The 14,811-nt window shown below is 42.5% G+C and overlaps 1 protein-coding gene across 9 annotated transcripts in view; it reads right to left on the reverse strand.

The window, feature by feature from the left end:
• foxp1b (forkhead box P1b) overlaps positions 1–14,811 on the reverse strand; it is a 732,035-nt gene that overhangs the window by 108,537 nt on the left and 608,687 nt on the right. For 6 of the 9 annotated variants that reach the window (XM_034167465.1, XM_034167469.1, XM_034167463.1 and 3 more), the window contains 2 exons: positions 12,125–12,217; positions 5,577–5,727 (listed from right to left, as the gene is read on the reverse strand). In XM_034167465.1, the coding sequence (XP_034023356.1) occupies positions 5,577–5,727; positions 12,125–12,217 (244 nt within the window). The remainder of the gene's footprint in view (positions 1–5,576; positions 5,728–12,124; positions 12,218–14,811) is intronic. The other 3 variants (XM_034167467.1, XM_034167468.1, XM_034167466.1) reach the window with 3 other exon arrangements.

Below are 14,811 nucleotides of genomic sequence, written 5' to 3' on the forward strand. Positions count from 1 at the left end.
AATAGACCATTCCTCTGCAGATGATCAGTTAGCTGTTTTACAACTACCCTTTCAAGAATTTTTGAGAGAAAAGGAAGGTTGGAGATTGGCCTATAATTAGCTAAGATAGCTGGGTCAAGTGATGGCTTTTTAAGTAATGGTTTAATTACTGCCACCTTAAAAGCCTGTGGTACATAGCCAACTAACAAAGATAGATTGATCATATTTAAGATCGAAGCATTAAATAATGGTAGGGCTTCCTTGAGCAGCCTGGTAGGAATGGGGTCTAATAAACATGTTGATGGTTTGGATGAAGTAACTAATGAAAATAACTCAGACAGAACAATCGGAGAGAAAGAGTCTGACCAAATACCGGCATCACTGAAAGCAGCCAAAGATAACGATACGTCTTTGGGATGGTTATGAGTAATTTTTTCTCTAATAGTTAAAATTTTGTTAGCAAAGAAAGTCATGAAGTCATTACTAGTTAAAGTTAATGGAATACTAAGCTCAATAGAGCTCTGACTCTTTGTCAGCCTGGCTACAGTGCTGAAAAGAAACCTGGGGTTGTTCTTATTTTCTTCAATTAGTGATGAGTAGAAAGATGTCCTAGCTTTACGGAGGGCTTTTTTATAGAGCAACAGACTCTTTTTCCAGGCTAAGTGAAGATCTTCTAAATTAGTGAGACGCCATTTCCTCTCCAACTTACGGGTTATCTGCTTTAAGCTATGAGTTTGTGAGTTATACCACGGAGTCAGACACTTCTGATTTAAAGCTCTCTTTTTCAGAGGAGCTACAGCATCCAAAGTTGTCTTCAATGAGGATGTAAAACTATTGATGAGATACTCTATCTCCCTTACAGAGTTTAGGTAGCTACTCTGCACTGTGTTGGTATATGGCATTAGAGAACATAAAGAAGGAATCATATCCTTAAACCTAGTTACAGCGCTTTCTGAAAGACTTCTAGTGTAATGAAACTTATTCCCCACTGCTGGGTAGTCCATCAGAGTAAATGTAAATGTTATTAAGAAATGATCAGACAGAAGGGAGTTTTCAGGGAATACTGTTAAGGCTTCTATTTCCATACCATAAGTCAGAACAAGATCTAAGATATGATTAAAGTGGTGGGTGGACTCATTTACTTTTTGAGCAAAGCCAATAGAGTCTAATAATAGATTAAATGCAGTGTTGAGGCTGTCATTCTCAGCATCTGTGTGGATGTTAAAATCGCCCACTATAATTATCTTATCTGAGCTAAGCACTAAGTCAGACAAAAGGTCTGAAAATTCACAGAGAAACTCACAGTAACGACCAGGTGGACGATAGATAATAACAAATAAAACTGGTTTTTGGGACTTCCAATTTGGATGGACAAGACTAAGAGTCAAGCTTTCAAATGAATTAAAGCTCTGTCTGGGTTTTTGATTAATTAATAAGCTGGAATGGAAGATTGCTGCTAATCCTCCGCCCCGGCCCGTGCTACGAGCATTCTGACAGTTAGTGTGACTCGGGGGTGTTGACTCATTGAAACTAACATATTCATCCTGCTGTAACCAGGTTTCTGTAAGGCAGAATAAATCAATATGTTGATCAATTATTATATCATTTACCAACAGGGACTTAGAAGAGAGAGACCTAATGTTTAATAGACCACATTTAACTGTTTTAGTCTGTGGTGCAGTTGAAGGTGCTATATTATTTTTTTTTCTTTTTGAATTTTTATGCTTAAATAGATTTTTGCTGGTTATTGGTAGTCTGGGAGCAGGCACCGTCTCTACGGGGATGGGGTAATGAGGGGGTGGCAGGGGGAGAGAAGCTGCAGAGAGGTGTGTAAGACTACAACTCTGCTTCCTGGTCCCAACCCTGGATAGTCACGGTTTGGAGGATTTAAGAAAATTGGCCAGATTTCTAGAAATGAGAGCTGCTCCATCCAAAGTGGGATGGATGCTGTCTCTCCTAACAAGACCAGGTTTTCCCCAGAAGCTTTGCCAATTATCTATGAAGCCCACCTCATTTTTTGGACACCACTCAGACAGCCAGCAATTCAAGGAGAACATGCGGCTAAACATGTCACTCCCGGTCTGATTGGGGAGGGGCCCAGAGAAAACTACAGAGTCCGACATTGTTTTTGCAAAGTTACACACCGATTTAATGTTAATTTTAGTGACCTCCGATTGGCGTAACCGGGTGTCATTACTGCCGACGTGAATTACACTCTTACCAAATTTACGCTTAGCCTTAGCCAGCAGTTTCAAATTTCCTTCAATGTCGCCTGCTCTGGCCCCCAGAAGACAATTGACTATGGTTGCTGGTGTCGCTAACTTCACATTTCGCAAAACAGAGTCGCCAATAACCAGAGTTTGATCCTCGGCGGGTGTGTCGCCGAGTGGGGAAAAACGGTTAGAGATGTGAACGGGTTGGCGGTGTACACGGGGCTTCTGTTTAGGGCTACGCTTCCTCCTCACAGTCACCCAGTCGGCCTGCTTTCCCGGCTGCTCGGGATCTGCCAGGGGGTAACTAACGGCGGCTAAGCTACCTTGGTCCGCACCGACTACAGGGGCCTGGCTAGCTGTAGAATTTTCCACGGTGCGGAGCCGAGTCTCCAATTCGCCCAGCCTGGCCTCCAAAGCTACGAATAAGCTACACTTATTACAAGTACCATTACTGCTAAAGGAGGCCGAGGAATAACTAAACATTTCACACCCAGAGCAGAAAAGTGCGGGAGAGACAGGAGAAGCCGCCATGCTAAATCGGCTAAGAGCTAGTAGCTACGCTAAGCTAGCGGATTCCTAAAAACACGCAAAGTGAATAATGTGTAAATAATTTAGAGGTGATTCAGCAGAAGGAGTGCTTTAGTTAAGGCACGTAAAGATTACACTGGGAAACAAATCGTAATCTAGATAACTAGATCAATCTAACTGCGCAGATTAAACAGCTAACAGATACAGAAAAACACCGCTGTGCTCCGGAACAGGAAGTGATACAATACCGCAGTGAGAGCCAACCACCAGTAGAGGCAAGCAAGAGTCCACATGTGGGTGGATCTCATCCAATATCACTTTGAGCAGATGGAATCAATTAATCAGTGAAATCACCTGGTGGAGTCAGTGGCTGCAAAGAAAACCTGCACCCTCATGGCTCTTTCTGGAACAGGTTGCCTACCCCTGGTCTAAGGTCTAACCTTACCAACCCCCAGAGCAACAGTGGTAAGGAAAAACTCCCTCTGATGAAGAAACCTCAAGCAGACCAGACTCAAAGGGGTGACCCTCTGCTTGGGCCATGCTACAAACATAAATTACAGAACAATTCACAAAACAATTCACGGATGAATATCCAAGAAATGCTATTGGCGCACAGGACAGGAGGATCGCCAACACGAATACAACTCCCATCTCTGGATGGAGCTGCACCTTAGAGAGGAAAAAACAGAATCAGGCATCAGAAAGACAAAAAATACTGTATAATTTGCCAGCATTAAACAAGAAAAACAGAGAAGTACTAAGGTGATCGCATGCCACTAGCCCTAAACTTCACTAAAAGACCCAGAATTTAGGTAAAGTTGAGGCCGCAGCCCGCTCCAATTACTAATAAATGAATTAAAAGAGTAAAAAGCGTAAAACAAAACGGTACCAGTATGCTAGCCATATGAAAGGGAAAATAAGTGCGTCTTAAGTCTGGACATGAAAATCTCCACAGAATCTGACTGTTTTATTGACACAGGGAGATCATTCCACAGAACAGGGGCACAACGCAGACTTCTTATTTACCTTAGGGACACAAAGTAGTCCTGCACCCTGAGAACTTAAAGCCCGGGCCGGTACGTAAGGTTTAATTAGGTCAGCTAGGTAGGGAGGTGCCAGTCCATGAATAATTTTATAGGTTAGTAGCAGAACCTTAAAATCTGATCTCACTGGGACAGGAAGTCAGTGAAGGGATGCCAAAATGGGTGTAATGTTTTCAAACCACCACAGTTCGTAAATGGTTAATGTTGGAATGCCTGCAATTAAAGCTGAAAGTCTGCACTGTAAAGCACATCTTGTCTGGTAGAGACACAAAATTACAAATATTGTTCATGTCCAAATACTGACTGGACTGCATGCTGCCCCCTCCCGAGCTGTGTTTAGGAGAAGAAGTGAAACAAACAGTTCATGAGTACACATATTAAGAACTCTGACATGGATCAGCATTAAATCTACAGTCACCTTCCATAAAAATGTCAGAACTGACTTGTGCATCTCTAACTTGAACACAAAAACAAGAATCAAGGGAAAGACAGCAGAGTAAATTCAGAACAGCAACAAATCTACAAAGTGTCAAAGTGTTTTCTGAAGAGCCCAACAGGTCTGTTCATGAACAAACCTACATTACTTTTAAGAATACATCTAACTGTCGAATATGATACATATTTAAAAGGAAAAAGATTGTCTGTCGATTCTTGAAGATGTCAGACTGACATTTTTTCTTCATGCCCATCTTCAGATAGTGTGCTCGCTGACAGAGTGATTGCTTTGCTCTGTCCCCCCGCCCACCGCCAAAATTCTTGTTTTGAGTTAAGTATAAAAACTGCACGTGACACTAGGAATGGAACGCAGTATGACAAATGTTCCCGTATTCCACACTGTGTGAGAACGGGTGTTTGGAAAATACAGTCCAGACTCTGTCCTGTTGGTTTTGAATGGGTTTCTGGACCAACTGGTAGATCAGGCATCATTTCCTTCTCGAACAGTTTATGTCAGTGTGTTGTGGTTTTGTGTTTGGCTCTAATGGCCCATTCACACAGAAATGCAACCGTCAGCGACAACAGCGAGTCGCCAGCTGCTGCTGTTACAGTGTCTTCACTACAATGGCCGACCACTGTTGAGCAAAAAAGTTGCAGTCACAACATGTGCAATACTGTGTGTATACTGACTTTTTTCAGTAAAATCACATCACGGCGGTAGGCCCGTGATGATCTGATGTGAAACTCTGTACCGTGTATATACAGATATTACTGACGTGCTGACTTTGCATTAAATCTACAGTACATTTATCCTCTGTGTTTTCAAATGTTTCTCTAAAACCAGTCTCTGATTTTTAGAGCCACATGAATCACAAAGATCATTTTGAACATGTCCAAAACCTATTTCAAACTACCTAAATATGGCCATCAATTGTGTCATCCTGGAGTGAAACTGGCCGAATCTGGCAGGGTCTCATAGTCACTCGTTAAAAAAAAAAAAAAATACAGTCAAGTGACAGCAATGAGAGGAGGTGCTACTGTCCAGTTACAGAGAGCCAGAATTAGATTTTAACCCACCTGTTGAGATTAACCTCGTTAGCTTCTGAATCAGTAACAGATCTACCACGATTTATCAAATTTTGTTCCACCTCCTTTCAGTGACCAACAAGTTGATGGAAGACCAGGATCATATCAGTACAAACTCAGGATGACCCTACGCTTTACTGTTTTTCCTTCATGAGCTAAGACAGAATATTCACTCAAAGTGTTTATTTGCAAGAAAACTCTTCACTCCATTCAGACCAGTTGTGGGATCATCACAGCATGTAGATGTGAGCAGCACTGAAACAGCATCAGTCCGGTGGTGTTAGCTACTGACCCTGAGTGAGGGAGTGCAGAGGCAGGCCCGTCTGTCCAGGCTGGATGGTGAGCAGCCCCTGCCTCTGGAGGTTGAGCAGATGTTGCTGCTGGACCTGCTGAACCTGCAGGAGCTGCTGCTGGAAGGCCAACTGCTGTGCTGACACCAACTGCTGGTAAGAGACACACACACACACACACACACACACACACACACACACACACACACACACACACACACACACACACACACACACACACACACACACACACACACACACACACACAGAGACAGACACGCCATCAGCAAACACACAAATGGGGATGCACAGTGCAAACATCAAAGAAAGCAGAATTTCAGGTTCGCACACCACTGGAACAAAGTGTCGCTGAAGAAATGATTCAAGTCTACAACAACAAGCACATTTCACAACGCCGTCCTGGAAATCAGTGACTGTACAATAGCTCGTTGTCCACCTACAAGATTGTGGAGCTATAGGGGAGTGTTCTGCATTAGGACTATGAAGATTTCCAAGTTGTAAAAAAAAAAATTACAACTACAAAGACAGAAAACTAATTAAAGTTCAAATTTTTGCAAGTGTTGTTAATCTAACCCTAACTTGTGGGTTAAAACGTGGACGGCCAGCACAATTTGCCAGCTGTATTATCTCCCAGTGCGCTGTGGATTCAGAGGCTCTCATCCACGCAGCAACATTATTTACTTCATTTGTTTCAATGCGCGGGACGCTGAACAGTCACAGTACCAACACGGTGCGTCTCAATCCTGCTATGCTGAAAAAACGCAGCGCAACTACAACTGAAAATTTAGTCATTTACATAATTTTGCCCTTTTTGCTTATCAAGTGAATGAAAGCTAAAGTAACATGGCTCCAAAAAGGAACTTATTATGCAAGAAAACAGGACTGCGTTCAAACCAAAGACAGTTAAAAACACACACACACACAGACACACACACACACACACACACTCACAAAGTTTATAAAAACAATGATCTGAATAATGATCATTGTTGTTGCATCATTGTCTATACAGATTTTTTAAATGAATAATCATATTATTAGAGCAAAAATACCTTTTTTTTAATCTCAGCCTCAACCTGTAACTTGTCTTAAAATAAAGCCAAATCAAGACTTTACATACTGTTTACATTTTGGTCAGAAGACTGAATGATGTGGTAACAGTAGTACTTTCTAACACAGTATTTCTCAGACATACAGAAGTGCCACTGCTACACATCTGCACACAAATCACCATATTCTGATTGTTATTGACAAATGTGAAGAAAGGTTAATGACAATCATGGGTGATAATAGAAAAAAGACAACAAAAAGTTGTTTTTAATTTCACTGTGTCACAGCAGATCGTCTGAGCACATCAGGTTCATTTTCTTCAGTCATAATGAAGATCGGTGTTTTCAGATTCATCAGGAGGTTTGAAAAGTTTTTTTTCAGAGGGGATAAAATGAAATTACTTAAGACGGACAGATGCAGATCCAGAATTGACTGAGTAGAAAGAGAATCACGGCAGCAGATAAGACGCCAAACAATATCATTAAAGGTGTAAAATCTGAAACAGCAACGAAGCACGATAGCGTGTAAAAACACACTCATTCATGTCACGTGTGCCACACGTATTGCCAAACAGCACAGCATCACAGACACAAATTTTGCTGTAACTGCTGGATTATTTAGACCCACTTAAGATGCGTGTACATCTCACGCTCGCTCTCTTAATTAACGAGGAGTCAGGAGGCAAACGGCAAACAATGAAACAACACAGTTAATCATTCATAATAAGAGCCACAGGAATTTAATTACAGCCATTCATAATTCAGCAAACAACGTGTGACTAAATCAGAGTACTTAATAACCACACTCGCAACTCTCACAACTCTCCCAGGCGTGGTAGAGCTCAGGGATGCGGTCTCCCAGAGACCAGCACAGCACGCTGCATGAACGCAAACACACTCCGCACCGCCTCCGAATCGGCTTCTATGGAAGCTTCAGCTGCAAAATGTGAACATTCTGCATCTGTACATGGAAAGCTTTCAGCTCAGGAAGTGAGAGGTGTGAACGGTGATGTGACTAAAACGGTGAGGGAGCATATGAGGAGTAGAGACAAGAATGGAAAAAGACAATGAGAAGAATAAATACAAGAAAACTGCAACATTCCCAATCTCATGCAAGTCGAAACAAATGAGACGCTGTACAGATGACAAGAGTACAGAGCAGAGAAATTATTATTTTAAATCATCAAAACATCTGCTATCACTAAAGATCCACTGAGATCCTTTTTCCTGTTTTCAAGTCTCTCAGGACAGCAAGATAACAAGACAGTAAAATACTGTTTATGAGCCTGAGTTCATACGAACACTTTCATTCTGCATGTTATTTGTGCAGTAATAAGGAATAAATTGAGAACAGACGGCCAGTTGTCAAGTGGTTAGTGGGGCACTAAAACCCTGTTACCAAACACAGGATACAACACTGTTTACTACAGACAAAAAAGGTCTGTCAGGTCACTGGCAGCGATTCTGACAGAGTCGGGCAAAACGGATCCTCTCCTGACGCTCTCACCCACAGCCAGCCCGCTGCTCTGGGCAAATAAAACTCTGCTGCACGAGGACCACCGGCAGCACCAGCAAGATCCATCAGGAGCAGAAGGCACTCGAACACTGGGACAGAAAGCTCAGAACAGAAGAGAGACTTCACATTTTCAAGAGTGATGTTAAAAAGGAGGGCAGCACGGTGGCTTAGTGGTTAGCACTGTTGCCTCACAGTGAGAAGGTCATGGGTTCAATTCCCGCCTGTGGCCTTTCTATGTGTAGTTTGCATGTTCTCCCCGTGTTTGTGTGGGTTCTCTCCGGGTGCTCCTGTTTCCTCCCATATCCAAAGACATGCGGGTTAGATGGATTGGAATCTTTAAATTGTCCGTAGGTGTGCGTGTGGGTGTGACTGTGTTTGTCTGTTTGTAGCCCTGTGACAGACTGGCGTCCTGTCCTGGGTGTACCCCGCCTCGCACTCTATGACGGCTAGGACAGGCTTCAGCCCCCCTTAATTGGACTAAGCGGTTGAAGATGTGTGTGTGTGTTAAAAAGGAGAAAAGAGGACGTGCGGGTGATAGACGTGAGCAATCTCACAGAGGAGACGCAAGCGATCTCAGAGTAGGTGTGAGTGATCACAGAAATGGCATGAGCGATCCCTGATGACGTGCAAGCGATCTTAAAGGAGACGCGAGTGATCTTAAAGGAGGTGCAAGTGATCTCAGAGGAGGTGTGAGCAATCTCAGAGGGGAGGTGAGAGTGATCTCAGAAGAGCTGAGGGTGATCTCAGAGGAGAGGTGAGGGTGATCTCAGAGGAGAGGTGAGGGTGATCTGAGAAAAGGTGTGAACGATCTCAGAGGACACACAAGTGATCTCAGAGGAGGTGTGAGCGATCTCAGAGGGGAGGTGAGAGCGATCTCAGAGGAGGCAAGAGTGATCTCAGAGGAGTCAAGAGTGACATCAGAGGGGAGGTGAGAGTGAGGGTGATCTCAGAAAAGGTATGAAGGATCTCAGAGGACACACAAGTGATCTCAGAGGAGGTGTGAGTGATCTCAGAGGAGGTGTGGGTGATCTCACAGAGGATGGATGACTCCTACATGTTTCAGTTGCTATATTTCTTTTATGTCGCCTTCTTTCTTCCATCCCACCTCAATGCTATCAAACAAATAACAGTAATATTAACCAAAAATACTCTAGGAAGGTGGGGGTGGTGGTGTGAGGGTGTCTCTGAAAGAGATGTAAGTGAACTTTGAGATGCAGGTGGCTTGTGATCTTCTCTGATATGTCTTATGCATGAAGAGAGGTTGGTTCTTTTTTTCCTCTTTCTGTCAGAGCGAGAGCAGTCTCTCATGTCTTCAGTGTTTCTCCTCCCTGACAGCCTGAGGCAAAGATAATAGTGCTACGGGGGCGGGAGTTCACAAGGAACAATGTCTTTCATCAAAACGTTAAATAAATAGAGGGTGGCTTTTCAGAAAAAAAGAGGGGACAAGAAAGAAAAACTGAGTAGCGCAAAAGAATTAACTCTTTTTCTCTGCACATTTTTTTCTTTTTGTGGCTCCGTCAGCTGACAGGAGCTCCTGTGCGCTCGCAGCATGCAGACACATTAAAAACCCCAGAGCCAATAGACCAAATAGGAGGTTAACAAGAAGTGGCACAAGGGAGAGAAAAATACAGTGCTTGACAAATGATAAAGAGTGGCAGTGGCAGGCCTTTATTGTCAAGCTTCAAATGTAAAGTTAAAGATCTTTGAAAAACTAAATTTTGATGTCTTTAAAATAAAAGAGGCACAAAGCAACAACAGGGGGTTATTGTCTGTCAGCCACAGGGGAGTCACTGCATAATTCTTATTCTGTCTTTTGATGGCTGCTCAATATGCGACTGAAAAAGAGTGCGTGTGACAGAGAGAGAGAGAGAGAGAGAGAGAGAGAGAGAGAGAGAGAGAGAGAGAGCAAGAGAAAACATTGGCCGAGGGGGAGAGCCTCTCGAGGCTGCATCTATTTCCTGTGATCATACATAATATGCTTCAAAACTACTTTTTCTTTTATTCTCGTGCTCCATTCAACTGATCAATTGCACCTCCTTGGCCCCTCCTCTGCTGCTCCTCTGGTGTTTACATCAGATGCGACTCGGTGACAGGTCCTATCTGAGGCTGAGGAGCGCCGCTGTCACGGTGATTTATGGGAGATTCACGCCACAACTTGTCCAAACTGAAGCCCGCAGTTCATTAATTAGGGAGCTACGACTTTGAAGTTAGAAGCTTCGACAGCACACGGACTTGCGTGCGTGTGCACGTGTGCGTCTGCTTTTAATGTTGGACTTAATTTTCTATGCTTCCTCTTCTCTCCAAATATGGAACTCAATTGGGACAACAGCACAAATTCCCAGTTTGTCTTTGAACTCACTTTCCACTTCACAATAATAATTGTCTTTGTCCACAGTGATGCGCGTACCCGCCAGTCATTAACACACATTAAGCCGCTGCCTAAGAGCGAACTGCGCCGTACTGCAGGGAGCAAAGGAGAGAAAGATGGATAGAAAAAAAACCCTCAACACAGGCAACAAAGCTGTGAGCGCTCGCTGCACCGATATCTCACAATTACACGCCTTTTCTTCCTCTGCCATTTCCATGTTAATTACCAAGAAAAGCCTGTCAGATTTATATGCTCAGTGTTGCTGCTTTTCTCCCCGCTGCCTTTCATTATGTACTACACGAGGCTCACAGGAATGGTCATCTCTTTGTTGCGTAGGACACTTATTTATTTGGGGAAAAAGTCGCACAATAGACTGAGGCTCCGCCGCTGAAAGAAATGTACATTTTTGTTGGTTTATTTAACACTGATTATTTCTGCAGGATTAACTGAGGAGGCGTGGAGCCATCAGCCGGTCAAGCTTCAAACACACGCACAGCAATGACTTTTTAAGGAATATCATTTATTTTAGTCATAAAAATACTTCAAAATTTCGCAATAAAGAGACCACTGTTTGTGCAATTTTGATATTGCATTTCACAAACATCAGATACAGACAGAAGGTGCACTGTCAGGTGTCTAAAGCTGTTGAGAGGCATTACATGTTGCTTCTGAAGGCTCACGACTTATGGAATAATAAAATCACTTCTTCAGCCTTGTGTGTGTGTGTGTGTGTTTATGGGGGGGCAAAGTACATAACCTTGTTACCCTGTCACACCTTTTTCATATTGGTGGCTTCTTTCAGCACACTGGACGCATCGCATTGCTTTTTCATTTTTGTTCATGTCATTTCTTTTGGAGACTGAAATCAGACACCAGTAACAACAACAAAGAATCAACTGTGCCTCATCAAAAACACGCACGGCTGTCTGACCTGGTCTGACAGGAGTTCACGTGACCAAACATCTGATGAAGTACTCCAAGGCCTTAAGAGGAAGGAAATGGCCAAAGTAAGATCTCACCCAAAACCACGTCATTCTTTACCCGTGTACATCAGTGTAGGGACCGTGGCTGCCTATGATCCCAACATACAACCTGATATTTTATTTACAAATTAAATAAATCAATTCAGATCTGGAATTTGTTGCTTTGCACTTATAATGACAAATAATATTTTAAAAAACCCTGATGTTCACTTTGATGAAACATCTGGATGGACAGAACATGAATGTCGGTGTGTCTGCGCGGCAAGTTTTCAAAACAAGAAGTTCAAAACCATAATTTTCTATTGTCATCTATTCAGAATTTAAGACTGACCACAGTTCAATGTATGGAGACGCATCAGCTCTTTTTAAAATCACTTCAATCAATTTGAACATGAGAATATTGTAAGACAGTATCAGGAGGTTGTTGCCATTTATCCAGTTCGTCTGACATGTTAATCAGAAGCATGAGTGCACTTGGTTCTCCTCCTCTCCTCTTTGCTTTAACCACAGTCTGGAAGCAGATGGGGCTGAGGGAGGGAGCGCACATGCCTTCCATGCTCCGTCTGGTCGAGGGCCTGGGTAACGGCAGGCGGCTGCGGTGACGTCAGCTTACCTCTTTGCTCTGTTTGCTGCCTGCATGCTGCTGCTGGAGGAGCTGGAGGTGGAGCTGTTCCTGCTGCTTCTTGTAGAACTCCTGGAGTTGCTGCTGCAGAACAGACAGAAAGGAGACATCCATTAATGCAGTCAACTTACTGTGTGCACATCAGTCACTCTTAACCTCTTTTATTTTATTTGGGGTAAGAATTTCATACTTTGGAAAATGTGCACTTTCAGGAGTGAAGAGAGATGGCAGAGTCAGTTTACAGTCTCGTTTGAACCCCTGCGCGATATTGCGGCATTTGACCATTTCTGGGGACAGTCTGCACAAACACATCATCACCTCTAACGGAAAAATGGTGTACTGTTTTGTTTTTGGCTGCAATCACTGAAGCAGTCAGGAAAGGTGCTGTTTTTTTCTGGTTCCCAGTGGAGAGGGGAAGACAAGGCAAATGGGAGAGTTTGTGTTGGTAAGTTTTAGCGAGAGTTACACACCTTGACAGAGTAGCTGCGTTCTCTCGCCTGCACAACAGCCTCAACATGTTTGAGCTCCGAGTCATAAACAAACTGCAACACATGTCCACTTTCCACCACATCTTCACTTTCTCTTTGCATTTTCACTTTACTTACCGTGTAATTTGCCCAAAATCTCACAGACGAGTGACTGGGCGATAATGGACTGTCCCCAGGAGTACATTTGTTGCATCATATGCCGTTTCATTTTAACCCTTTAGCACCAACCCTCAAACAAGACTACAGTATCCAATAAGCTTTACATTTTAAATTAAACCATTCACCATCTGAAATAGCAAAGGATCCATTTCAAGACATTACAAACACTGTAAATCAGATTTGATAGCATTGTTTTCTTCGGTGGTTTTATGTTTTTGTCAGTGAAATGGATTATATGAGCAGGATATAATGCTGAAGTAGTGTGGTTATTGACAGTGAGTGCAATACCGCTAGAATGGCTCCCACATACCACTGTGACTTGGTCTAAACCGGCTCTGTGATAGACCAGACTCCTCCAGGTCAAGTGGAGGGGAATGCAATGTGTTTGTGCACTGCTGCAGCCGTATGTGACAGCACCACACCAGTCCCCAATATCATGTGGTTTTAAGCTGAGTTAGCGTTTCTACAGTGGTTGGAGTGATAATTCCACCACCAGCCCTGTGGGGAGATTTCTGAAACCCAGATGGTGATTTAATGTCAGACCCAGAATGGAGCAATTTAGGGTTTAGTGACAAAGTGAAGGACACTTCAACATGGACAGGGAGTGATTCCCCTGACGCTTCAGCTGGAGGCTGATGGCCAGCAGCTTAAAATTAATCAAATCCATCAATAAACAAGTTTGCATGTCAACCAAAAGATTATCGACTTGACCGTTATCAGCAACAATATTCAACATTTTTATGATTATCAGTATCAGTGATTTTTTAAAGCCAATTCGTTGATAAGACAATGTAATTTTAAAATGGATTACTCTGGCTTTCATATGGATCCAGTCACAATTTTCTGGTCTTTAGTAGAAAATTATCCTAGAGCTGGTAGCTCAGTGGATAAGGAGATGTTCTGAAAATATGTAGACCTGGATTCAAATCCTGCTCACGATACCTGTCTGTGTCCTTGGACAAGACACTTAATCTGTATTGTCTCAGTCCACCCAGCTGTAAAAATGGGTACAGGCTGTGTGATATGTCAAGAGAAATGGAAGAGCCAAAAATGACAATGGTTGACTTTAAAAGATGAACGAAGATTGGTTTTCTGACCTTTAAGAAATGGGGACTGATTTTTTTTTTTTTTTTTACCTCTGCATCGTTCATATTCTTACAGCTTGTTCATTTTTTCTGGTTTTGTTGTATTATTTTTATTTTTTATTTTTATTTTTCATCATTATTATCTTGAGCTGCACCTTTATATTATATTGAGCTACACTCTTTAAAACTGTATAATGTAAAGTGCTCAATAAAAACATTGTGACCAAAGAAATGGGGACTGAAGGTGGATGCAAGAAAGAGAATCTGGTCACCTGACCTTTTGCACAAAAACAGACACAAATAACACCCGATTTAGTGACCAAAATCTAGTGGATTACAACAAAATTTTGTCGACTGAAGATGAAGGACAACTAACCAACACAGCAAAAACTGAGTCAAACTAATGGACAAGTGAGAAAGATGAGTGAATTTATGTTCAGATACACATGTATAATAACATGAGAATGCAGCTGATAATGTTCACTTAATAAAACTGAGCTTGTAAACTTTTTGTGACAATGGTCAAGAAGTTTATATCGATGTTTCAGAAAAATGTACGTTGATCGTGAGGTCTACCGAGATTTTGATAGACAATACCAGAACAAATGGGCACAGTGTTGGAAATTATTTAAATCCACGATCGTGGCAGGACTACTTTGGGATTTGATAGACCTCAAGGTACGTTAAACTGTCCAATCAATACACAATGCACTCATGCCTAACATAACACATGCATGACACAGTACTGTATCACTGCAATGCAGAAATGAAGCATACACGGAACGCAGCGCACCCATTATGGTGCGTATTTATCCACACAGAAAGCATGAGTGGAAGGTGCGCATTGTGCACAATGCACAGGTTCTCCCATCTGTGGTGAATAAAAAGCTCTGCTATGAAAGGGGAAAAAATTACTGTGTTCAAAAAACAGTAATTTATAACATTT

This window comes from Thalassophryne amazonica, chromosome 3 (assembly GCF_902500255.1).
Source record: "Thalassophryne amazonica chromosome 3, fThaAma1.1, whole genome shotgun sequence".
Lineage (NCBI taxonomy): Eukaryota > Metazoa > Chordata > Actinopteri > Batrachoidiformes > Batrachoididae > Thalassophryne > Thalassophryne amazonica.